Source organism: Lagenorhynchus albirostris, chromosome X (assembly GCF_949774975.1).
Source record: "Lagenorhynchus albirostris chromosome X, mLagAlb1.1, whole genome shotgun sequence".
Taxonomy (NCBI): Eukaryota; Metazoa; Chordata; class Mammalia; order Artiodactyla; family Delphinidae; genus Lagenorhynchus; species Lagenorhynchus albirostris.
The window spans coordinates 51,634,091-51,661,094 of record NC_083116.1 but is presented as its reverse complement, the minus strand read 5'-3'; the positions used below and the strand labels follow the sequence as shown (position 1 = coordinate 51,661,094).

The window sequence follows — 27,004 nt, the reverse complement described above, 5'->3', positions numbered from 1 at the left end:
ATTTTCCTGTCTCTCATATGATAACACCAGTGATGATATAAGGCCCACCCTAATCCAGGTGGACCTTCTCTTAACTTAATTACACCTGCAAAGACTAAGTCCAAACAAGGTAACTTGTAAAGGTAGCAGGGACTAGGACTAGAATATATCATTTTGGGGGACACAATTCAACCAATACATATAGATAGCCCTTAATGAAGAGGTTAGGGTAGAGGATGAACTGTCTTCTTACCCAAACCCACCCAGAGTGGAACTTCAAACAGGCTGACCTAGGAATAGGGAACTGCTCATGGCTCAAATGCCAGAAAGTCTCACTATTCTTACTGAATTTTAGTAGATTTTCTTGAACAAATTTTGTTTTTCTAGCTGCATGCCACTTGATCAATTCCCAGAGATTTATTTTTTAAACATATTTATTGGAGTATAATTGCTTTACAATGGTGTGTTAGTTTCTGCTTTATAACAAAGTGAATCAGTTATACATATACATATGTACCCATATCTCTTTGCTCTTGTGTCTCCCTCCCTCTCACCCTACATATCCCACCCCTCTACGTGGTCACAAAGCACCGAGCTGATCTCCCTGAGCTATGTGGCTGCTTCCCACTAGCTATCTATTTTACTTTTGGTAGTGTATATATGTCCATGCCACTCTCTCACTTTGTCCCAGCTTACCCTCCCCCCTCCCCATAGTATCAAGTCCATTCCCTAGTAGGTCTGTGTCTTTATATCCATCATGTCCCTAGCTTCTTCATGACCATTTTTTTTATTTTAGATTCCATATATATGTGTTAGCATACGGTGTTTGTTTTTCACTTTCTGACTTACTTCACTCTGTATGACAGACTCTAGGTCCATCCACCTCACGACAAATAACTCAACTTCATTTCTTTTTATGGCTGAGTAATATTCCATTGTCTATACGTGCCACATCTTCTTTATTCATTCATCTGTTGATGGAAACTTACGTGGCTTCCATGTCCTGGCTATTGTAAATAGAGCTGCAATGAATATTTTGGTACATGACTCTTTCTGAATTAAGGTTTTATCAGGGTATATGCCCAGTAGTGGGACTGCTGGGTGGTATGGTAGTTATATTTTTAGCTTTTTAAGGAACCTCCATACTGCTGACACTTCAGAAATACAAAGGATCATGAGAGATTACTACAAGTAACTATATGCCAATAAAATGGACAACCTGGAAGAAATGGACAAATGCTTAGAAAAACACAACCTTCCAGGACTGAACCAGGGAGAAATAGAAAATATAAACAGACCAATCACAACCACTGAAATTGAAACTGTGATTAAAAGTCTTCCAACAAGCAAAAGCCAAGGAACATGTGGCTTCACAGGCGAATTCTGTGAAACATTTGGAGAAGTGCTAACACCTAATCTCAAACTCTTCCAAAATATAGCAGAGGAAGGAACGCTTCCAAACTCATTCTATAAGGCCACCATCACCCTGATATCAAAACCAGACAAAGATGTCACAAAGAAAGAAAACTACAGGCCAATATCACTGATGAACATAGATTCAAATATCCTCAATAAAATACTAGCAAACAGGATCCAACTGCACATTAAAAGGATCATACACTATGATCAAGTGGGGTTTATCCCAGGAATGCAAGGATTCTTCAATATATGAAAATCAATCAATGCGATACACCATATTAACAAATTGAAGGATAATATCCATATGATCATCCCAATAGATGCAAAAAAAACTTTTGACAAAATTCAACACCCATTTATGATAAAAACCCTCCAAAATGGAGGCATAGAGGGAACATACTTTAACATAATAAAGGCGATATATGACAAACACACAGTCAACATGATTCTCAATGGTGAAAAAGAGAAACCACTTCCACTAAGATCAGGAAGAAAACAAGGTTGCCCACTCTCACAACTTTTATTCAACAACGTTTTGTAAGGCTTAGACACAGCAATCAGAGAAGAAAAAGAAAGGAATCCAAATGGGAAAAGAAGAAGTAACGCTGTCACTCTCTGCAGATAATATACATAGAGAATCCTAAAGATGCTACCAGAAAATTACTAGAGCTTATCAATGAATTTGGAACAGTAGCAAGATGCAAAATTAATGCACAGAAATCTCTCGCATTCCTCTACACCGGATATGAAAAATCTGAAAGCGAAATTAAGGAAACACTCCCATTTACCATTGCAACAGAAAGCATAAAGTACCTAGGAATAAACCTCCCTAAGGAGACACAAGACCTGTATGCAGAAAACTATAAGACACTGATGAAAGAAATTAAAGATGATACAAAGAGATGGAGAGATATACCATGTTCTTGGATTGGAAGAATCAACATTGTGAAAATGACTCTACTACTCAAAGCAATCTACAGATTCAATGCAGTCCCTATCGAGCTACCAATGGCATTCTTCACAGAATTAGAACAAAAATTTTACAATTCGTATGAATGCACAAAAGACCCTGAATAGCCAAAGCAATCTTGAGAAAGAAAAATGGACTTGGAGGAACGGTCTCCCAACATCAAATTATACCACAAAGCTACAGTAATGAAGGCAGTATGGTACAGGCCCAAAACAGAAATATAGATCAATGGAACAGGATAGAAAGCCCAGAGATAAACCCATGAACATATGGTTACCATACTTTTTATAAGGAGGCAAGATTATACAATGCAGAAAAGACAGCATCTTTAGTAAGTAGTGCTGGGAAAACTGGACAGTTACATGTAAAAGAATGAAATTAAAACACTCCCTAACACCATACACAAAAATAAACTCAAAATGGATTAAAGACCTAAATGTAAGGCCAGACACTATCAAATTCTTAGCGGAAAACATAGGCAGAACACTCTATGACATAAATCACAGGGAGATCCTTTTTGATCCACCTACTAGAGAAATGGAAATAAAAATAAACAAATGGGACCTAATGAAACTTCAAAGTTTTTTGCACAGCAAAGGAAACCATAAACAAGATGAGAAGACAACCCTCAGAATGGGAGAAAATAGTTGCAAATGAAGCAACCGACAAAGGATTAATCTCCAAAATTTATAAGCAGCTCATGCAGCTCAATAACAAAAAACAAACGACCCAATCCAAAAATGGGCAGAAGACCTAAATAGACATTTCTCCAAAGAAGATATACAGATTTCCAACAAACACATGAAAGAATGCTCAACATCATTAATCATTAGAGAAATGAAAATCAAAACTACTATGAGATATCATCTCACACCAGTCAGAATTGCCATCATTAAGAAATTTACAAACAATAAATACTGGATAGGGTGTGGAGAAAAGGGAACCCTCTTGCCCTGTTGGTGGGAATGTAAATTGATACAGCCACTATGGAGAACAGTATGTAAGTTCCTTGAAAAACTAAAAATAAAATTACCATACGACACAGAAATCTCACTACTGGGCATATACTCTGAGAAAAACATAATTCAAAAAGAGTCATGTACCACAATGTTCATTGCAGCTCTATTTAAAACAGCCAGGATATGGAAGCAACTTAAGTGTCCATCGACAGATAAATGGATAAAGAAGATGTGGCACGTATATAAAATGGAATATTAGCCATAAAATGAAATGAAATTGAGATATTTGCAGTGAGGTGGATGGACCTAGAGTCTGTCATGTAGACTGAAGTAAGTCAGAAAGAGGAAAACAAATACCATATGCTAACACATATATATGGAATTTTTAAAAATATGGTTATGAAGAACCTAGGTGCTGGACAGGAATAAAGACACAGATGTAGAGAATGGACCTGAGTACATGGGGAGTGGGAAGGATAAGCTGGGATGAAGTGAGAGAGTTGCATGGACTTATATATGTTACTAATGTAAAATGGATAGCTAGTGGGAAGGAGCTGCATAGCACAGGGAGATTGGCTCCGTGTTTTTTGACCACCTAGAGGGGTAGGATAGGGAGGGTGGGGGGGAGACGCAAGAGGGAGGAGATATGGGGATATATGTATATGTATAGCTGATTCACTTTGTTCTATAGCAGAAAGCAACACACCATTGTAAAGCAATTATACTCCAATAAAGATGTTAAAAAAATAAATAAGAAATATTTTTTAAAAAAGTATGATACACCATGATCAAGTGTGATTTATACCAGGATGCAAGTGTTCTTCAATATATGGAAATCAATCAATGTGATAGATCATATTAACAAATTAAAAAATAAAAACCACATGTTCATCTCAATAGATGCAGAAAAACCTTTCGACAAATTCAACATCCATTAATGATAAAAACTCTCCAGAAAGTGGGCACAGAGGGAACCTACCTCAACATAATAAAGGCCATATATGACAAACCCACAGCAAACATCATTCTCAATGGTGAAAAATTGGAAAGCATTTCTCCTAAGATCAGGAACAAGACAAGGATATCCACTCTCACCACTATTATTCAACATAGTATTTGAAGTCCTAGCCACAGCAATCAGAGAAGAAAAATAAATAAAAGGAATACAAATTGGAAAAGAAGAAGTAAAACCGTCACTATTTGCAGATGATATAATACTATACATAGAAAATCCTAAAGATGCCACCAGAAAACTAATGGAATTAAGCGATGAATTTGGTAAGGTTGCAGGATACAAAATTAATGCATAGAAATCTCTTGCATTCCTACACACTAACAACAAAAGATCAAAAAAGGAATTTAAGGAAACAATCCCATTCAGCACTGCAACAAAAAAAAAGACTAAAATACCTAGGAATCAACCTACCTAATGAGGCAAAAGATCTGCACTCAGAAAACTATAAAACAGTGATGAAAGAAATCCAAGATGACACAAACAGTTGGAGAGATATACCTTGCTCCTGGAGTGGAATAATCAATATTGCAAAAATGACTATACTATCCAAAGCATTTTATAGATTTAATGCAATCCCTATCAAATTACCAACGGCATTTTCCCAGAATAAGAACAAAAATTTATACAATTTGTATGAAAACACAGAAGACACCACATAGCCAAAGCAATCTTGAGAAAGACAAATGGAGCTAGAGGATCAGGCTCCCTGACTTCAGACTATACTACAAAGCTCCAGTAGCAGGACAGTATGGTACTGGCACAAAAACAGAAATATAGATCAATGGTACAGGAAAGAAAGCCCAGAGATAAACCCATGCACCTATGGTCACCTAATCTATGACAAAGGAGGCAAGAATATACAGTAGAGACAAGACTGCCTTTTCAATAAATGGTGCTGGGAAAACTGGATAACTACATGTAAAAGAATGAAATTAGAACACTCCATAACACCATACACAAAAATAAACTCAAAATGGATTAAAGACCTAAATGTAAGGCCAGACACTATCAAATTCTTAGAGGAAAACATAGGCGGAACACTCTATGACATAAATCACAGGGAGATCCTTTTTGACCCACCTACTAGAGAAATGGAAATAAAAACAAAAATAAACAAATGGGACCTAATGAAACTTCAAAGTTTTTGCACAGCAAAGGAAACCATAAACAAGATGAGAAGACAACCCTCAGAATGAGAGAAAATAGTTGCAAATGAAGCAAGTGACAAAGGGTTAATCTCCAAAATATACAAACAGCTCATGCAGCTCAATATCAAAAAAACAAACAACCCAATGAAAAAATGGGCAGAAGACCTAAATAGACATTTCAGCAAAGACATACAGATGGCCAAGAGGCACATGAAAAGATGCTCAACAGCACTAATTATTAGAGAAATGCAAATCAAAATTACAATGAGGTATCCCCTCACAACGGTCAGAATGGCCATCATCAAAAAATCTACAAACAATAAATTCTGGAGAGGGTGTGCTGAAACTGGAACCCTCATACATTGTTGATGGGAATATAAATTTATACAGCCACTGTGATGAAAATATGGCGGTTCCTTAAAAAACTAAAAATAGAACTACCATATGACCCAGCAATCCCACTACTAGGTATATACCCTGAGAAAACCATAATTCCAAAAGACACATGTAACCCAGGGTTCATTGCAGCTCTATTTACAATAGCCAGGACATGGAAATAACCTAAATGTCCATCAACAGATGAATAGATAAAGAAGATGTGGTGCATATATATAATGGAATATTACTCAACCATAAAAAGAAATGAAATTGGGTCATTTGTAGAGATGTGGATGGACCTAGAGTCTGCCATACAGAGTGAATTAAGTCAGAGAGAGAAAAACGAATATTGTATATTAGCACATATATGTGGAATTTAGAAAAGTAGTACAGATGAACCTAATTGCAAGGCAGAAATAGAAAGGCAGTCATAGAGAATGTATGTGGGACATGGGGGGAAGGTGAGGGTGGGATGAACTGGGTGATTAGGTTTGACATAAATACACTACCATGTGTAAAATAGATAGTTAGTGGGAACCTGCTGTATAGCACAGGGAGCTCACTCAGCTCAGTGCTCTGTGATGACCTAGATTGGGGGGATGGGGGGCGAGGGAGGTCCAAGAGGGAGGGGATTTATGTATATGTATAGCTGATTCACTTCACTGTACAGCAGAAACTATCACAACATTGTAAAGCAATTATACTACAATAAAATTTGTGTTTAGAAAGGCATCTTTGTGAAAAGCTTGGAATCACTAACACTAAAATTTCTTCGTGGTTTTTGGACACCAGTTCTTTATGTGATATGTGTTTTGCAAAGATTTTCTCCCATTTTGTGGCTTGTCTTTGCATTGTCTTAACAGTGTGTTTTGCAAGCAGAAGTTTCTAATTTTAATGAAGTTCAAGTTATCAAATTTTTGGCTTGGCCAAGATGGCATATTAGGAAGACCCTGAGGTTACCTCCTCTCATGGGCAACCCAAAATTGCAACTATTTACAAAGCAAGTACTGATGAGAAAGAGTAGAATCCAGTAGAAAAGATCTACAACTAAAGATATAAAGAAGGAACCACAACAAGACAGGTAGGATGTGTGGAGTGGCAGAATAGTCAAGACCCATACCCCTGGGTGGAGGACCCACAAATGGAGGATAATTTTAATTGCAGAGGTTCTTCCCAAGGAGCAACAGGTCTGAGCCCCACATCAGTCTCCCCAGCCCAAGGATACTGCACCAGGAAGATGACCCCCAGAACATTTGACTTTGAAGGCCAGTGGGGCTTATTTTGGGGAGACCCAGAGGGTTGGAGGGAAAAAGACACTCCACTCTTAAAGGGTGCACATAAAATCCCACACACTCTAGGACTCAGAGGAGAAGCAGTAATTTGAAAGAAGCCTGTGTCAGACCTACCTTCTGATCTTGGAGAGGTTCCTGAAGAGGCAGGAGGCAATTGGAGCTCACCCTGGTGACATAGACACTAGTGACAGCCATTCTTGGGAGCTCATTCTACCACATGGACACTGGTACTGGAAAGCATCATTTTGGATCTTTCCTCTAGCTTAGCACTTGGACCCAGCCCTGCCTACTGGCCTGTTGGCGCTAGTACTGGTACACCTTAGGCCAAGCAATAAGCTGGGCAGGGACATGGCTCCACCAACTAGCAGGGAGGCTGCCTTAAAACTCCCTGCACCCACAGCCACCCTGGGACATGGCTCTGTCCACCAGAGGACCCAGGACCCAGCCCCAGACACCTGTGTGCAGGCACTAACTCCAGGACCCAGCTCCACCAACCAGTGGGCAGGCACCAACGCCAGTACACCATGGGTCCCAGCCCTGCCCAATCAGTGGGCCACAACACCAACTCTGGGAAACTGAGAGTCCTTCAGCCAGAGACCCTGGTACTGGCTCCACCTACCAGTGAGCTGACACTAGCCCCTGAAGCTCCTAGGCCTCAGCCCCACCCATCAGAGGGCTGATACTAGCCCTGAGACCAGCTTCACACACCAGTGGGTAGTTACAAGCTCCAGGGCCCCTGTGTTCTGGCCATGCCCACCAGCAGGTGGACATGAGCCCCAGGACCACTGCAGCACCACAGCCTGCCTTGTCAGGAACCAGTCCAATCCACCAGCAGACAAAGACCAGCTCTGAGACACCTGGGCCCTTCAATTAGCTACTCCAGGATCTGGTACCTCCCACCAGTTTGCTGACACAAGTTTTAGGACACACTGAACTCCACAGCCAGCTGTGTCAAGAGCTGGGCCCATCCACCAGCAGGCCAACACCAACTCCAGGATACCCAGGGCCCTGCAGCCAGAGATCCCAGGACCAGGCTTCACCCAACAGTGAACCAGCACTAGCCTCAGAACTTCCTGGGCTTCAGCCCCAACCTCAATCAGTCCAACAAAAGCCCCGGAATCCCTGGGTCCTGAAGCCAGAGACTCCAAGACCTGGCTCTGCCTGCCAGTGGGCTGGTATTAGCCAAGGACCTGGCTTCATCCACTGAGGAGCAGGAATCAGCCCTAGAATCCCCTGAGCCCCAACCCCACCCACTAGCAGGCAGACACCAGCCCCAGGACCACACAGCCCCATAGCCTGACTTGTTAGGACCCAGCCAACACACCAGGAGGCCAGCACCAAGCTCAGAATCTCCCAGGTCCTGGTCCTTCCCACCAACATACAAACACCAGCTCTGGAACACCTTGAGACCCTCAGTCAGCATCTCCAGGAACCAGCCCCCTCAAACCAGTGGGCTGACAACAGATTCTGGACACAAAGAGCCCTGTAGCCATAGACCGTGGGACCAGTTCCCAGAGTTCCAAAAACCAATTAACCATCACTAGCCCCAGGACCTGTGAGCCTCAGCCCCATTCAACAGCACCAGCCTAGGGACACTCCAGAGCCTGCAGCCATCCATGTCAGGAGCTGGCTCTACCCAAGAGTAGGCTGAAGCTAGATCCAAGAATCCTGCGCTCACAATCACTCACACCAGAATGTGGCTCTGCCCACCAGTGAGCCAGCACTAACCCCAGGACCCCTAGAGTTCCATAGCCAAATGCTTTTTGACCCAGCCCAACAATGAGCAGCCAGCAGCCTCTACACAAGGCAGAGCCTGGCAACCAACTGGTCCAGGGGCCAGCCACACCTACCAGATTGCACACATAATCAGTCCACAACAGAAGGACCCACACAGCCCACACAGAATGCACAACTAAAACATATCGCTCTGGTGACCAGAGGAGAATGTGCTGTTAGCATGCATAGGACATATCCTACAAAAAGCTACTTCGCCAAGGTTAGGAAAAATAACCAACCTACCAAATACATAGAAATAAAAACAGCAAATCAGACAAAATGAGGAAATAGAGGAACATGTTACAAATGAAGAAACAAGATAAAACTTCAGAAGAACTAGGTGAAGTGGAAAAGGTCAATCTATCCAATAGGTGTTCAAGGTAATGATTGTAAAGATGATCAAAGAACTCAGGAGAATGCATGAACACAGAGAGGAATTTTTAAAAGAGTTAGAAGATATAAAGAAGAACCAAACAAAGCTAAAGAATACAATAACTGAAATGAAATATACACTAGAAAGAATCAATAGTAGATTAAATGATACAGAGGAATGGATCAGTGAGCTGGAAGACAGAGTAGTGGAAATCACTAAAGCTGAACAGAAAAAATAAAAAGAAAAGAGGACAGTTTAATAGACCTCTGGGACAACATCAAGCACACTAATATTCACATTGTAGGGGTCCCAGAAGGAGAAGAGAGAAAGAAAAGGACAGAAAACATATTTGAATACATAATAGCTAAAAAGTCCCCTATCTGGGAAAGGAAACAGACATCTCAATCCAGGAAGGACAAAAAGGATCATCCTAAAGATGACCACATCAAGACACTGTAATTAAAATGACAAATGATAAAGAGAATATTAAAACAGCAAGGGAAGAGCAACAAGTTACATACAAAGGAATTCCCATAAGGCTGTCAGCTGACTTTTGAGCAGAAACCCTGCAGGCCAGAAGGGAGTGGCATGATATATTTAAAGTGTTGAAAGGGAAAAACCTACAAGAATAATCTATCAGCAAGGCTTTCATTCAGATTTAATGAAGAGATCAAAAGTTTTACAGACAAGCAAAAGCTAAAAGAGTTCAGCAACACCAAACCAGCTTTACAAGAAATGTAAAAGGGACTTCTCTAAGCAAAAAAGAACAGGCCACAACTAGAAACATGAAAAGTATGAAAGGAAAAAGCTCATTGGTAAAAGCAAATATACAGTAAAGGAAGTAAATCAACCATGTGCAAAGCTAGTAGAAAGATTAAAAGAAAAAAAGTAGTAAAAATCATCTATATCTGCAAAAAGTAGTTAAGGGATACAGAAAACAAAATGATGTAAAATATGATGACAAAAACAGTAAACTTGGGGGGGGAGGGGAGGAAAAATGCAGGCTTGTTGAAATGCATTTGAAATTAAGAGATCAGCAACTTAAAATAACTATACACACACACACACTCACACACTTATATATGTAAAACTCACAGTAACCACACCAAAATCTATAATAGATACACAAACACAAAAAGAGAAAGGAATCCAAACATATCACTAAAGGTAACCTAAATATATGACTAAAGATAGTCATCAAATCTCAAGGGAAGAGAACAAAAGAAGAAAAACAAAGTAGAAAAACAACCCCAAAACAATTAACAAAATGGTAATAAGTATTTATACATACTTATAAATAATTACTTTAAATGTAAATAGACTAAATGCTCCAATCAAAAGACATAGACTGGCTGAATGGATACAAAAACAAGACCCATATATATGCTGCCTACAAGAGACTCACTTCATATCTAAAGACACATGCAGACTGAAAGTGAGGGGATGGAAAAAGGTATTCTATGCAAATGGAAATCAAAAGAAAGACAGGGAGGCAATTCTTACAACAAACAAAATAGACTTTAAAACAAAGACTCTTACAAGAGACAAAGAAAGACATTACATAATGATCAAGGGATCAGTCCAAGAAGATATAACAATTGTAAATATATATGCACTGAACATAGACACACCTAAATACATAAAGCCAATATTAACAGATATAAAGGGAGAAATTGACAGAACACAATAATAGTAGGGGACTTTAACACCCCAGTACATCAATGAACAGATCATTTAGACAGAAATTCAATAAGGAAACACTGCTCTTAAATGACACATTAGATCAAATAGACTTTATATACAGTAAGTCCCCTACATTCAAGCAAGTTCCATTCAGAGAGTGTGTTTGTAAGTCCAATTTGTTTGTAAGTCCAACAAAGTTAGCCTAGGTACCCAACTAACACAATCAGCTATATAGTACTGTATATAAAAGGTTTATAATATTTTTCATGAAAATAATACATAAAAAACAAATACAAAAAAAAATATTTTTAATCTTACAGTGCAGTACTTTGAAAAGTACAGTAGTACAGTATAACAGCTGGCATACAGGGGTTGGCATTGAGTGAACCGGCAAGAAGAGTTACTGACTGGAGGAAGGAGAGGAGGTGGGAGATAGTAGAGCTGAAGGATCATCAGCAATAAGAGACAGAGGGCAAGCTGCAATTTCACTCATACCTGACATTGATGACACAGGTTCTGGTTCCTTGCTGGATTCAATTCTATCTATCCTCTTGAGAAAACAATCCAGTGATATCTGGGTAATAGCTCTTTTTTTCTTGTAATAGATGACACGGTAGAACTGGATTGCATTCTGAATGGCTGCTGCAACCTTCGTGCACTATTCTACACTTGTGTCCTGTGCCTCAAAAACTAACAGTGCCTCCTCAAATAAAGAAAATCCTCTTGCCATTTCCTGCATCATGAAACTTTTTCATTCTTCAGTTACTTCTTCTTCCTCTTGTCTCTCTTCGTCCTTCCTCTGGACCTCCAATTCCTGGCGCTTCTTAGCAGTACCAACTACATCACTGCTGCTTTTACACTTGCTTCCAGACATCCTGGGCTTGAAATAAAGATACTGTACTAATGTACTCTAAAGTACACAAAACCATAACCACTTGTAGAGGATGCAAGCATGTGACAATGTACACCGGACACATGAACTAACTTATGTGATTGGACATATGAATGCACGTTCACAACTTTGAAAGTTCGCAACTTAAAGGTTCGTAAGTAGGGGACTTACTGTATATATATATAAAACATTCCATCCAAAACCAGCAGAATACACATTCTTTTCAAGTGCACATGGAACATTCTCCAGTATAGATCACATGCTAGGGCACAAAAGTCTCTGTAAATTTAAGAAAATGGAAAACATATCAAGCATCTTTTCCAAACACAATTCTATGAAACCAGAAAAAAAACCACAAACACATTAGGTATCTATTTTGTATATCAACCTGCTGTATAACACAGGGAACTCTACTTTGCTGTACAGTAGAAACTAACACAACATTATAAAACAAGTATACCCCAATAAAAAAAAAAACACAAACATATAGAAGCTAAATAATATGCCACTAAACAACCAATGGATCACTGAAGAAATCAAATAGGAGATGAGAAAATACCTGGAGACAAATGAAAACAAAAACCCAGTGACCAAATTCTATGAGATGCAGGAAAAGCAGTTCTAAGAGGGAAGTTTATAGTAATACAAGCTTACTTCAGGAAACCAAAAAAAATTGCAAGTAAACAACCTGACCTTACACCTAAATGAACTAGAAAAATTAGAACAAACAAAATCCAAAGTTAATAGAAGTAAAAAAAATCATAAAGATCAGAGTAGAAATAAATGAAATAGAAACTTAAAAAAACAAGGGAAAAGACAAATGAAAATAAGAATTGATTGTTTGAAAAGATAAACACAATTGATACAACTTTAGCTAGACTCACCAAGAAGAAAAAGAGAGGGGTCTCAAATCAATAATACCAGGAATGAAAAAGAAGTTACGGTTTACAACACAGAGATACAAACGATCATAAGAAATTACTGTGAACAACTATATGCCAATAAAATGGACAACCTGGAAGAAATGGACAAATTGCTATAAGTGTACAGTCTCCCAAGACTGAACCAGAAAGAAATAGAAAACATGAACAGGCCAATGACCAGTAATGAAATTGAATCCATAAAAACAAAGCAAAACAAAACAAAACAAAACAAAACTCCCAACAAACAAAAGCGAAGGACCTGATTCATACAGAGATGAATTCTACCAAACAAAGTTTACACCTATTCTTCTAAAATTATTCCAAAAAATTGCAGAAAAAGGAACACATCCAAACTCATTCTACAAGCACAGAAACACCTTGATACCCAGGACAAAGATATAACTAAAAAAGAAAAATTCAGTCCAATATCACTGATGAGCATAGATGTAAAAATCCTCACCAAAATATTAGCAAATTGAATTCAACAATACATTAAAAGGATCATATACCATGATCAAGTAGGATTTATCTCAGGTATGCATGTATGGTTTTATATCTGCAAATCAATCAATGTGATACACCCCATTAATGAATTGAATAAAAAATCATGTGATCATCCCAATAGATGCAGAAAAATCTTTTGACAAAATTCAACATCCATTTATGATAAAAACTCTCAACAACATAGGTATAGAGGGAATATACCCCAACATTATAAAGGACATTTATGATAAGCCCACAACTGACATCATACTCAACACTGAAAATCTCAAAGCATTTCCTCTAAGATTAGGAACAAGACAAGGATGCCCATTCTTGTCACTTTTATTCTACATAGTATCGGAAGACTTATCCACAGCAATCAGACAAGAGAAAAATAAAATGATTCCAAACTGGAAAGAAAGAAGTAAAATTTTCACTGCTTGCAGATGACATGATACTACACAAAGAAAATCCTAAATATACCACCAAAAATCTACTAGAGCCTATCAATGAATTTGGTAAAGTCACAGGATACAAATTTAATAAAAATAAGTGTCTTTCTATTCTATACACTAACAATGAACTATCAGAAAGTGAAATGAAGGAAACAATCCCATTTACCATCACAACAAAAAGAAAATACCTAGGAATAAATCTACCTAAGGAGGTAAAAGTCTGTACTTGAAAAACTATGACATGGATGAATAAAATTAATGACAACACAAACAGATGGAAAAGTATATTATGTTTTTGGATTGGAAGAATTAATATTGTTAAAATGACCATACTACACAAAGCAATCTACAGATTCAATGAAATCTCTGTCAAAATACCAATGACATTTTTCATAGAACTACAACAAAAACATTTTTAATTTGTATGGAAACACAAAAGACCCTGAATATCCAAAGAAATCTTGGAAAAGAAAAACAAAATTGGAGGTAGCACACTCACTGACTTTAGACTATACTAGAAAGGTACGTTAATGAAAACAGTATGGTACTGGCACAAAAACATATACATACATCAATGGAACAAAATACAGAGCCCAGAAATAAACCCACACACTTATGGTCAATTTAATCTATGAAAAAGGAGGCAAGATTATATAATGGTGAAAAGACAGTCTCTTCAATAAGTGGTGCTGGAAAAACTGGGAAGCTACATGTAAAAGAATGAAATTACATTTTTTTCACGCCATATACAAAAATAAACTTAAAATGTATTAAACACCTAAATTTAAGACCTGAAACCATAAAACTCCTAGAAGAAAACATAGGCAGTACACTCTTTGACATATGTCTTAGCAATATTTTTTGGATCTGTATCCTCAGGCAAGGGAAACAAAAGCAAAAGTAAACAAATGGGACAATATCAAACTTAAAAGCTTTTGCACAGGGAAGGAAACCATTAAGAAAAGAAAAAGACACTCTATTAAATGGGAACAGATATTTTCAACTGACATGTCTGATAAGGAGTTAATATGCAAAATGTGTAAACAGCTCAATATAACAAAAAACTCAATTAAAAAATGGGCAGAAGACCTGAATTGACAGTTTCCCAAAGAAGCTGTAGAGATGGCTAATAGGCACATGAAAAGCTGTGCAACATAGCTAATTATCAGAGAAATGCAAATGAAATCCACGAGATATCAGCTCACACTTGTCAGAATGGTTATCATCAAAAAGAACACAAGTAACAAATATTGGTGAGGATGTGGAGAAAAGGGAAGGCTTGTACACTGTTGATGGGAATGTAAACTGGTGAAGCCATTTTGAAAATCAGTATGGAGGTTCCTCAAAAAGTCAAAAATAGATCTACCATAGGATCCTCTAATTTCATGCCTGGGTATATATCCAAAGAAAACGAAAACACTAATTTGAAAAGATATATGCACCCCAATGTTCATAGCAACATTATTTACAATAGCCAAGATGTGGAAGCAACCTAAGTGTCCATTAACAGATGAATGGATAAAGAACATGCAGTGTATATATACAATGAAATATTACTCAGCCATAAAAATAATAAAATTTTGGCATTTACAACAACATGGATGGACCTAGAGGGTATTATGCTTAGTGAAATAAGTCAGAGAAAGAGAAACACTCTATGTTATCACTTATATATGGAGTCTAAAAAATAAAACAAATGAATATGACAAAACAGAAACAGACTCACAGATATAGAAAACAAACTAGTGGCTACCAGGGGAAGAGGGAAGGAGGGAGGGGCAAGATGTACAAACTACTATGTATAAAATAAGTAAGCTACAAGTATATATTGTACGTCACAGGGAATATAGTCAATATTACATAATAACTTTATTTATTGATTGATTTTTATTGTTGTGTGTGTATGTGTGTGTTTTTAATTGAAGGTCCCTTACTGGTCCTGCTTCCATGAGTGGCTGTGACCAGGGGAAAAAGGGAAGGGGAACCAAGTGGTGCAGGGAGGGGCCATCTCCACAACATTCCATTTATACACAGAACTAAACAGACAAGCACAGAGTCACTATTGTGGTTAGACGTTAGCAGCGTGGGAAAGGGGAGGAACAGGTGGGAAGTTGGGTTGTTGTCAAAAAAATACAGCCCCCCCAAATAGGGGTCCCTGGGGAGCACTTGATCTGTTTCAACCCAAGAGGAATCAGAAGATCAAAAGCTGTTTGGGAAGGCCAGAACTGTCAGGGATGGAGGGAGAAGGAGGAAGATCCAGGAGGTGGGGTTGCTGTTTGGCAACTGGGGTGAAGGGACTGCCCTCCTCCTGCTGGGATCCCCCCAGCCCCTCAGGTCTGGCAGGAAGGGGGCAGCCTGCAACCCCCACAGTCAGGTCTGGGGCTGCCAGATGCTCCAGGTAGGGGGCTGGAGGGAGCTCACAAAGGCTTGCCCTCCAGGGAGAGGACAGCGCTGCTCCCCTGCTTCTCTGCCAGGGTGCAGGGGTCCTTGACCTCCTTACAAGTTTCCTTGTAATTCATCTTGATCTCCGTCATCTTCTTCTTAATGGCGTCCTTGGAGCTGCCATACATCATTTTGCTCTTAAGGGGTGCACATTCAGGGGTCCAGAAGATGAATACCAGGTCCTCCTTCTTGCTCTCCTTGGTCTCATAGATTGCCTCATAGAGGACGTAGTGGCAGGCTTTGTCCAGCAGCATCTTAACAAAGGTGGCATAGGGGTCGTCTACAGTCTGGCCCACATCACCTACCAGGATCTCCTTGCCCTCCTCCAGGATGATGTTCTTCTTGTCCTCGCTCAGGCAGAAGAGCACCACCTTCTTGTCCTTCTTCACCTCCTCTGGTGTTGACAACTTACACATCTTCATGTCATTGAACATTTTGATGACCCCTTCAGAGACAGCCACACTGGAGGCTATGTTTCCAGAAGCAAAAAGGAGAGAGCAAGGAGAGCCAGAAAAGACAAGAGCTGCTGCAGCTGCTGCCAGGATCCAACTTATCATAATAACTTTAAATGGACTATAATCTGTTAATTTAATTGCTATGTTTTACACCTGAAACTAATATTGTAAATCAACTATACTCAATTAAAAAATTATCAAATTTTGTTATGGACCATGTTTTTGGTGTTGTATCTAAGAAGTCATCACTAAACCCTAGGTCACCTAGAGTTTCTCCTATGTTATTTTCCAGGAGGTTTATACCTCTGCATTTTACATTTAATTTTCAGATTCATTTTGAGTTAATTTTTGTGAATGGTGTAAAGTCTGTCTAAATTAATTAATTAACCTACTTTCTGTCTTACTTCCTTCCTTCCTTTCCATGTGGATGTCCAGTTGTTCCATCAGAAATTATTGAAAAGACTATACTTTCTCCATTAAATTGCCTTTTCTTCTTTGTCAAAGATCAGCTGACTATATTTATGTGGTTCTATTTCTGGGCTCTCTATTCCATTCCATCGATCCATTTGTCTATTCTTTCACCAGTTTCAAACATTTTCATTATCGTAGCATTATGATAAGCCTTGAAGTCAATTAGTGTCAGTACTCCAACTTTGTTCTTCTTAAATATTGTGTTGGTTATTCCAGGTTTTTTGCTTTCCATATAAACTTTAGGATCAGTTTGTCAAAATACACAAAATGGCTGGCTGGGATTTGGATTGAGACTTCATTAAATCTATAAATCAAGGTGAGAAGAACAGAGATCTTGTTAACATGAACTCTTCCTATCTATGCATATGGAATATCTCTCATTCATTTAGAATCATCTGATTTCTTTCATCAGAGTTTTGTAGTTTTCCTCATTATACATATTTTGTTAGATTTATAACTAAGGATTTCATTTTGGGGGGGTCAAAGATAAATTGTACTATGCTTTTAATTTCTAATTCAAATTGCTAACTGTTGGTATATAAGAAAGCAATTGACTTTTATATATTAATCTTGTATCCTTCAAATTTGCTAGTCATTTATAAGTTCAGTGAAATTATTTTGAGTCAATTCTTTGCAGTTTTCTACATAGACATTCATGTCAATTAAAATGACTTTTTAATTGTGATAAAATATGTGTAACATAAAATTAATGAATTTAATGATTTTAAGTGTTTAATTCAGTAGTGTTAACTATATTCACATTGTTGTGCAATCACTCTCTAGAACTTTTCATCTTGCAAAACTGAAACTCTATACCCATTAAAATACGATTCCTCATTCCATCCTGTCCCGAGACCCTGGCAACCACCTTTCTACTTTATGTTTCTGTGAATTTGACTACTCTAGATATTTCATATAGGTGGATATAAGTGAAATCATACAGTATTTGTCTTTTTGTGGCTGGCCTAGTTCACTTACTATAATGTCCTCAAGGTTTGTCCATGATGCAACATGTATCAGAATTTCCTTCATTTTTAAGGCTGAATAATATTCTATTGTATGTATATATCACATTCTGTTTATCCATTCATCCAACAATGGACACTTAGGTTGCTTCCGCCTTTTCCTTATTATGACTAATAGTGCTATCAACATAGGTGTACAAATATCTCTTCAAGACCTTTGTATATACACCAAGGATTTCAATAGGTATCAGAGACTAAAATTTCCACTGGTGTCCTTGTTATTGTCTTCCCTGTTGTTCTGGGGTTTCCCTAGAGACTTCTTAAATATTGCCTGAGATGCACCTTTTTTTTCAGTTGTATTCTTCTGTTATTATATAGGATACCTATTGATGTGCTGATGAGGTGTGGGGGAGGTGAGGTGTTCTATATTCCTATGACTAGGTCTCAGCCTTCTAATGAGTCTTTGGCCCTAGCCTATGACTTTCCACGTATATCTCAGTTTTGTTTGCCCCTGCCCCCTTAGGAGTGACAGGAAGGCTAGAAAGTATTGGAGTTGGGTATTTCCCTTCCGCCAGATTGTTAAGGCCCTGGTAAAACTCAAGTAGGTTAGGCTCTGACCTAGGTTTCTATTGAGGGTGGGCCTTATTAAGAAGAACTGAATGCTCTGGGCATATCTTAAAATGGCTGTATTTCCCCTCTCCCTGATGGAGGCACAAAGGGATTTTCCTCTGATGTTCAAACAGTCACGAAAAGTATGGGGGCTCCCCTAAGACTGCACTTCCCTGCAGTTTTGAACTTTCAAATTAGTCCATACTGAGCCTCCAGCAATTCATCAGTTACAGATTAGGTTTTCCTACCCTGGCACCAGTTCCCATGGAGTTTTCTGCTTCTGAGCTTCTACTCTGATAAATTGTGATTCTCTTTTTCCACTATTTCTTCAATTTTGGGGGCTGCATTTGCCCTGAGACCTCAGCTTTCTGATGGATCTAAGAAGAGTTGCTGATTTTCAGTGTGTTCAGGGTTTTTCTTGCTGTGTGAATGAGAGAACTGACATCCAAACCCCTTACACGCTGGACCAGAAACCAGAAGTCTAAGCCAATAATATTATAAAACATAAATATTACCACATCAGCCTTATGCTTAAAACCCATCAATAGCTCCTTATTGCTTTCAGGATATAAACCTAATCTTAGATATTTCCCAAAGGCCTTGGTTTTTCTTATTCCTGGACTTAAAGAGGAGACACGTCAGTGAATATCTCATCTTCTTACCTAATGATACTCATGATTACCTATTTCGACAGAATGTCATCCACCTCTGCACATACATAAGTATGAATGAATATTCAAGGAAGCAATATCCCTTTGTGCATATCAACTATATTGTTTTCCCACCTACAAACTAAATATAAAGCAATTAAATCTCACCAAAGAAGGATTTGACTTTTAAAAAGCAAAATTGGGGATATGGCAAAAATCAGTATGTTGAGGTCAATCATTACTCAGTAAACCAATTTATTTTAAAGCTAAGAAATTAGACATAAAGAACATGAAGGTTACTTGTGTTAAAATGCAATTAATTTCAATATTAGTATACTCATGCTTAAGTTGTGACATAGTGACACAATACTGAAGAAGACTGAATAAATCATTTTTTAGAACTTAAGTAAAATGAAAACTTCTTAATTATTTTCCTTACGTATCAATTTACTTGAGCAAAGAATTGTCAGGTGAAGGAATTTAGGAATAGGTATAGAAATTAGAAGGCAATCCTTATTTAATGTCACATAACTTATTCATCCCTAATGATAGATTTAATGTTTGCATAAGTGAAATATGAATCATACGTCAAATGCCAAAATATGTAAAAGCCACATTTAGGGAAAAAAATCTCTCCTCACATCCAAATGTCAAGTAAGTCTCTATTAATTAATTTCTAGCAATTACTGTGGATATTAGTCCATAACTTACCAGATCTATTACACTTGTTTTAAAGGAAAACTAAATAAGTAAAGAGAAATCAATAAGGTCATATGACTTCTTTTTCTATGTTTTCTGATCTGCATTTACTTTGAATACAAAGGTCATTTATTTTCAAGAAAACTACTTTGAACTTATTTATTTAAAAATGTATTTGTCAATAAAATGACTTGAATTACTAACTCCTAACTCCTGTTTTCTCAATACCTTTTTTTTGTATAGTATGGCCCAGGACAAGCTACTCTGCCACAAAATTTCTAGATTCTGAGTAAAATGTAGTTTTTGTTGTTGGAATTAAGGGACACCTCCAATAAGTCACTGGAGCAAAGGAGAACTAAAATACTGAAAAACAATAGTATGTAAATTAAGAAAAGAATAAGTATTTTTAATTTTCCCTATACACTAATAGGTTCTGGGATGTTAAATGGGAGGTAAAAAGCTCTTCTTGAGTCTACTGGGTCTTGACTGCCTTCAGCACCACATGCCAAAGTGGCATATTTTAGGGTGGCACATTGTGTTACCCTTCTGTTACCCAATAGCAGAGCCTCACATTTTATGAAGCAAAAATTAATACAGTTGCAAGGAAATATTGCCAATTCCACCAACATAGTGAGTCAATACAGTTCTCTTTAAAGAATTGGAAAAAAATATACTAGATTTGAAAAACAAAATAAGCTTGATTTATCGCACTTACGTAAAACACTGCAACCAACAAACAGAAAACACACATTGAACATTAATGAAGACTGACCACCATAAAACAAGTTTTGTTTTAAAACTCTTATGTTTCACTGTAAGCACTTTTAAAGAGTTCTATAAATCTTGTAGAGATGACAAAAGGAACTATACATGGTAAAAATTCCTAGTATACTAGACAATACTCCAGTATTGTCTATAAGTCCTATTTTTTCCAAGGTAGCTGAGATCCTCACTTAAGGTGAATATTAAAAGGTGAAACTTCTGCATCACTTTGAACTTTCATTTCAAACCCGCATTTTTTTCCTATGAGGTCTCTATCCTCTGTAATCCATTGGCTTGCCAGTGTGGCACCCTGACTCAACATTATTAGGATGAAATCAGATATTTCTCACCATCTTAATCACAGAAGATCAAAAACTAAAATGAATCTCCAAAATGTCAGTTATCCAGAGAGCCAGTCTATTTTTAGACAACTGATCTACAAATCACCAAACCACTTCAGGGTTAACAAGTGGCATCTGGTATGTACTGGTAAATAGCATTAATTTTAACTAACTTTTTATTCTCTTTAATTTTACATATTTTACAAAATAATAAATCTCATTAACCTTTAACATTATGTTATGCTCTAATAAATTATATACATTTGTTTTCCATGGTAATTATTAGAAACATATAGCTTTGCCATTCATAAACAGCTAAATTAGCACAATTACATTTTAAAATGTTTCTCTGGCATTTTTTTCCCTTTTGAGCATCAGTGAAAAACTCACGCCTATGTCAAAGGTTACTCAGAATTTTGTAACCAGAGGTTTAAGGTCAGTATTGCCATTTAGATATACAATTCACTATATAACACTGAAGACAAAGAAATTGTCAGCTAAGATTTTTTTTGGGGGGAGGGCGTCCTAGGTGATTATATTAGCTTCCTCCTGAGTGTAAATGATTAAATGGCATAATATCCTAAGTATGGTTTATAGGGCTATTTATAGGAAAATTATAGTTTTGAGTAATATTATTTTAGCTATATATCTTATTTATAAGAGATTATTTGTAATACTGTTTTTATGGTGAGCTAAAAGAGAGCGTTATTTGAGTTTTTGTTGGTTTTAAGCACTACTTCCTGCTGTTTTTAGAAATCTATAAATAATATCTGAAAACTTTGACCCACTTTTCTATCTCTAATTTTTTTTATCACAACAGTTGCTATATTGACCAATTCTCTGATTCTTTTATTCCTTTATTATTTTTTGTTTTTCTTCTTGAAGGTAAAATGAAGCTGACTCATATTTTGATAATCACTTGAAATCTACATAATCCCCCTTTGTTAAATAACCCTTTGTTAAATAAATCTTTCAAGCTGCAGGCAAAACTACTGTTCAACTTTGATCATTTTTAAATAACATTTCATAGTAGTTACAAAGATATGCTAATAAAGGAAGTGGGATGGGTAATGCACTAATATATCTAAAACAATTAAACCAGGTCAAATGATAGAACATAGAAAGCCGGTCTATGTAGAATTTCCATTTTCCACATTAACAGAAATATTTATTAATAATCACTTAATGGAATTAAAAAATACCTTTATAGATGTTGATCCTAGGTCACTGAGAAGACTGATAAATTCAGACATTCCACTAAACCTTGAATGTATGACTATTATTTCTGTCCAAATTTTTGCTTATTTTATCATTGTATGGCAAGTAAATAAATTTTGAATGAGCTGAATCATGCACAAAATCTCCATGCATGAAAAAATTTGTTTTCCTCTTCCTAAAAGAAGTTAAATTTTTATTTTTATTTATTTCTTTTTTTAGAAAGACTGGGAGAAGTTAAATTTTTAAATCATCTTTTTTTCTAAGAATATACTTTAATCAGAGAATAATCCTTTAAAACTACACTAGATAAAGATCTTAAATTTTGGCCCTTGTATAGATAATTTTTCAAAAGTTTGTGGGTTTTGTCATAATCAAATTGTATCACTGACATAATGGATCCAAACAATTATTCTGAAGTTGACCATTAAAAGCATCCTTAAGAAAATCTTAATCATTAAATTGGATGAAGAGGGAAAAGACAACTGAGAAGTATTTTTAATCATTGAACTGTTTATGCTCAGGACATTAAATTTCATAAATGCTCTGAATTTAGGAAAATATACTAGTGTGTGAATTGGTTCTATTTAATGAAAATTTGATTTGGTCATATTTCAATTTTTTTAGTTGTTTTGTTTTACGTAAATACTGGTTCACTTGATGCTTTTTGAAAGTGTAAAATATTTTGTCAAGAAAACAACTGAACTTAGCAAATTAGAATAGTTCTAATATTGTGTTCATCTTGATTTTTAAAATTCTTTTAAGAGCTGGAAAGGAAGATCTAGTCACTTCAATTTTAGTTGGGCAAAAAAAACGATGGATAGAGTAGAAAAAATTGTTATGAACATGGGAGAAATGAATCAAATAGTTTAAGATATAGAATCAGCTATACCTAAAATTTTAATAAAAGCAGTTTGTATTTGGTATACCTAGCCTTCCCTTTCTATATAGAGTTTGCCTCTTTTAACCTGTATAAATATAAGGAGAAAAGTTAATAAAGCATTTCATTGATTATTATCAGATTCACTGACATATTCAAAGAAATATAAAATGAAAAGTTTCAAAGGAATAAATCTCTAATGGTGGAATTTAAGTCATAATGGCATTTGGATGGGGACATTCATTTAGGGCTGAGAGGCTCCTAGACTACTCTTCACATCATCTTGCATGTATGACTGTGCTTGACTATACTCCTTGCTGTGTGTAGAAAGGGGTATCTATTTGAATGAATGTATTCTGTGGCTTCTTTTTTCTCAACACCACTTTGTGTCATACTGAAGGGGAACAAAGATCAAATTGTGAAAGGTTTTTCCTCAAACTATTCAAATGGTGATATTATTCTGAAATCTCAAGAGACAAAAGGTGGCAGGACAGAAAATCAACATTGACAAATGCTCAGTCCAATTCTCTACCTGACGTGTTACATGGGTATATCAGAACTGACATCATTGATCTCCTTAAGGCATTCACGACTCAAAGAAGTTACGACTTGCAGAAAAAGCCAGCTGGGTGCATTAATACATAGAAACTGGCAACTATGGCTTTGGTTTCATAAGCAGTAGTATTGCCAGCTGGCTCCAAGGTTTTGCCTAGACTGATTTCCCTCATCAATTCTAGGCTCTCCTAAGTGGAAAATATTCAGGTCCAAGTGGGCTCATCTTCCTGCAAATCATGGAAGAATATTTTCTTAGCTTTCCTTTGGTTGTGATTCAGATAGTAAAGTCGTTTATGCACTCTCTTAGGTACTAATATCAGTGTGTAATAAAATGCAATACAGTGGAGCAAATAAGAAAATGACTGGCATTGAACTGAGGCACAGTACTCACTCAAAACTTCAGTTTCTTCAAATAATAGTGCCTGCCTCATTGGGAACTTGTACGATTAAATGGGATGACATTTGTAAAATGTTGAGCATAGTACCTAACACATTGTAGCTACTCAATAAATAACCAGTTTCAGCTCAAACAACTCAGGTGTTATTGCTTTTATATACTGAGGTTTGTAGAAGATTTGATGAACAAGCTTTACAACTTTAACAAACAAACTTTAAAAAATCACTGGTCTCATTGATCTCAAAAAACCTTTCCAGCTCTAAGATTATAAAATGATTACACCCTAGTTCCCTCTACAGAGTATTTTACTTGATGTTTCTCAACAGATAGCACAGGGCTTGTGAACTTAACCAAGATGGAGGGAGAGTAGTTGACTGCTAACAGTGTCTCCATTTAAAGGACTAAGTGGTCCATTAACACTGGTAATACGTGAGAGTATTGTAGGACATACATAGGCAAACATTTTTGTAATAAACATATATAAAAATTAAAATTATTAGAAAGAATATAAATAGCCTAAATACATAGCTTTAAAATTGAGTCAATTTTTAATGGATAAACAATACTAAATATAGGGAAGTAAATGGAAAATATGAATGAAGATAACACTTACATAACCAATGACTGGAAAATATTGTTTTTATCTATACTAATGTTATGTTAGAACTTCTTAAAAAATAAAATGAATGAAATTTATATCCTATTGAGAATACAAATTTGTCCATACATACACAAATAAAAGCGTCTGCTTTTCAAATGTATCTTTGTCTAAAAAGAGATTCATGACTGCACAACCAGATTATTCCATTCTCACTACACCATTAATTAATTCCATTTGTGGCAAATCCATTCTATATTACCAGCTCCAATCTTCTGTAAATTAAATATATGATCTTAACTTCTCAAAAAAACATAATTTACAACGGTACTACTGTCTTTCTACTTAAATCGCATGTAATATTTTCTAGTTAAACTCACTGGGTAAAATATTAATTAATAAAATTATAAACTGAAACTTCTTCAAAATGTGTAGCCTCTTGGGTATAAATCCATAATATTAAGAAAAGTGGAAAGAAGAGCAAAATAAACAAATAAGCAAATAAAAACATTTATTTTGAGAGCAATAGGAATACAGTTACTTGCTTTGTTTTTATTCTTGTGCCAAGCAAGCTGCATGGTTTATTATATAAATAACCTACACAAAATTTTTGGACCACTTTATTTTGGCCCTAAAATCTTAATATCATCCAGACTAATCATCTTCAGAATATGAAAAAGATAGTAGAAGAGCAAAATTCATCCCAAGAAATTAAAAATATAGATGTTAATCTCAAATCTTTTTACATTTCACTTTATTTGAAATCTGGAAGGAATTATTGATCTAGAGAGTAAAATAATAAATTTTAAAAGTTGTTTATACAGTCACTATTTTTAATGCATAACTCCTGCATTATAAACAACTGTAAATTGAAATTCTAAAATTAAGTCTGAGAAACTACTACCTAAATTCATTTCAAACACTAGTATATAATAAATGGCAGTGACTCTATGAAGAAAATGTGAAAGTCCACTACTAATGAAATAGTCTATTTGTTTAGCTTTCTAATGGAAAATATTTAACAAAGAAGGTGAAATTAAATATGAATACCTGGAAGACTTAATACACAGTATTAGTGAATTAAATCAAGATGGAAAGAGAGAGGATTTAAGATAGCCGAGTAGGTGGATGTGCAGTTTATCTCTCCATGGATGTATCAAGAATACATCTATAGATGCAACAATTCTCACAGAACACTGGCTGAAAACTAGCAAAAGATTGGACACCAGAAAGGACTATAAAGATCCCTGCATAACTGGGTAGGACGGAAAAAAAAGAAGGGAAAAGGAGGAGGAGAGGAAGAGGGATGGGACCTGCACCCCGGGGCAAGGGAGCTGAAGCAGAGGAGAGATTCCCAAATTCGGGGAAACCCCGCTCTGACAGGGAAATCGTTTGGGACAGAAGGGAAGCATTTGAGGCTGTTGGAAGAGGGTGAAACGGCTGATCTGTGGCAGATGGGACAGAGTGAGAAATACACAGTTGGTCTGTACAACAGCCCTACGTGCCCTGGACTGCGACGTGTGTTCACAGATGTGCAAGGGGGCTGGGAGCTAGTGCGTGGGGATTGAAGAACAGGTCCAGAGTGGGGGCTGCTGTTGGCTGTGGGGAGATAGACTGGGGGGATGGGAGGGAGGAAATCAGCAGCAGGGAGTGCCTGTGGAGGAAGACTGGACTGCGATGGAGGCAGGGTGCTGCTGCTGAGTCACATGCAGGGGGAGGAGCCACTATTGTAACCTCTCTCTTGCCTACCAATGACAATAAAAGAAACCCTCTCAGGGCTGGCCCTCACGTGCCTGCTGTTGGGTGCCAGAAAAACCCCAGCCAGTGCTGGCCCTCACGTGCCTTACACTGGGTGCCAGAAGAGGCCCTCACTAGGGCCATATTTCTTGTGCCCGTGGCCACCAGCTTCCCTGCACATTTGGTACCACCAGTGTTCCCACAATCCAAGCAGTCATACCACCTCTGCACCCTGTTAACAATGGATGGAAAAATATATGTTTTGATAACAGTACCCGAAATAGAGGTGGAGTGGCTATACAAATATCAAGATGTGGTAGATATATACAATAGAATATTACTCAGTCATAAAGAAAGAACAAAATAACGCCATTTGTACTGACATGGATGGACCTACAGATTGTCATACTGAGTGAAGTAAGTCAGACAAAGACAAATATCATATGATATCACTTATATGTGGAATCTTAAAAAATGGTACAA

At 36.9% G+C, this 27,004-nt stretch overlaps 1 protein-coding gene across 1 annotated transcript; it reads right to left on the bottom strand.

Annotated features, from left to right (window-relative positions):
- Positions 1 to 15,931: 15,931 nt before the first annotated feature.
- Positions 15,932 to 16,654, bottom strand: LOC132513696 (cofilin-1-like). The gene has a single exon (XM_060138232.1). The coding sequence runs from the start codon at positions 16,619 to 16,621 to the stop codon at positions 16,163 to 16,165; it is 459 nt and encodes a 152-aa protein (XP_059994215.1). The 5' UTR covers positions 16,622 to 16,654; the 3' UTR covers positions 15,932 to 16,162.
- Positions 16,655 to 27,004: the final 10,350 nt, after the last annotated feature.

Excerpts from the sequence above, each read along its gene's own strand:
- LOC132513696 (XM_060138232.1), bottom strand. The coding sequence starts at position 16,621 with ATGTTCAATGACATGAAGATGTGTAAGTTGTCAACACCAGAGGAGGTG.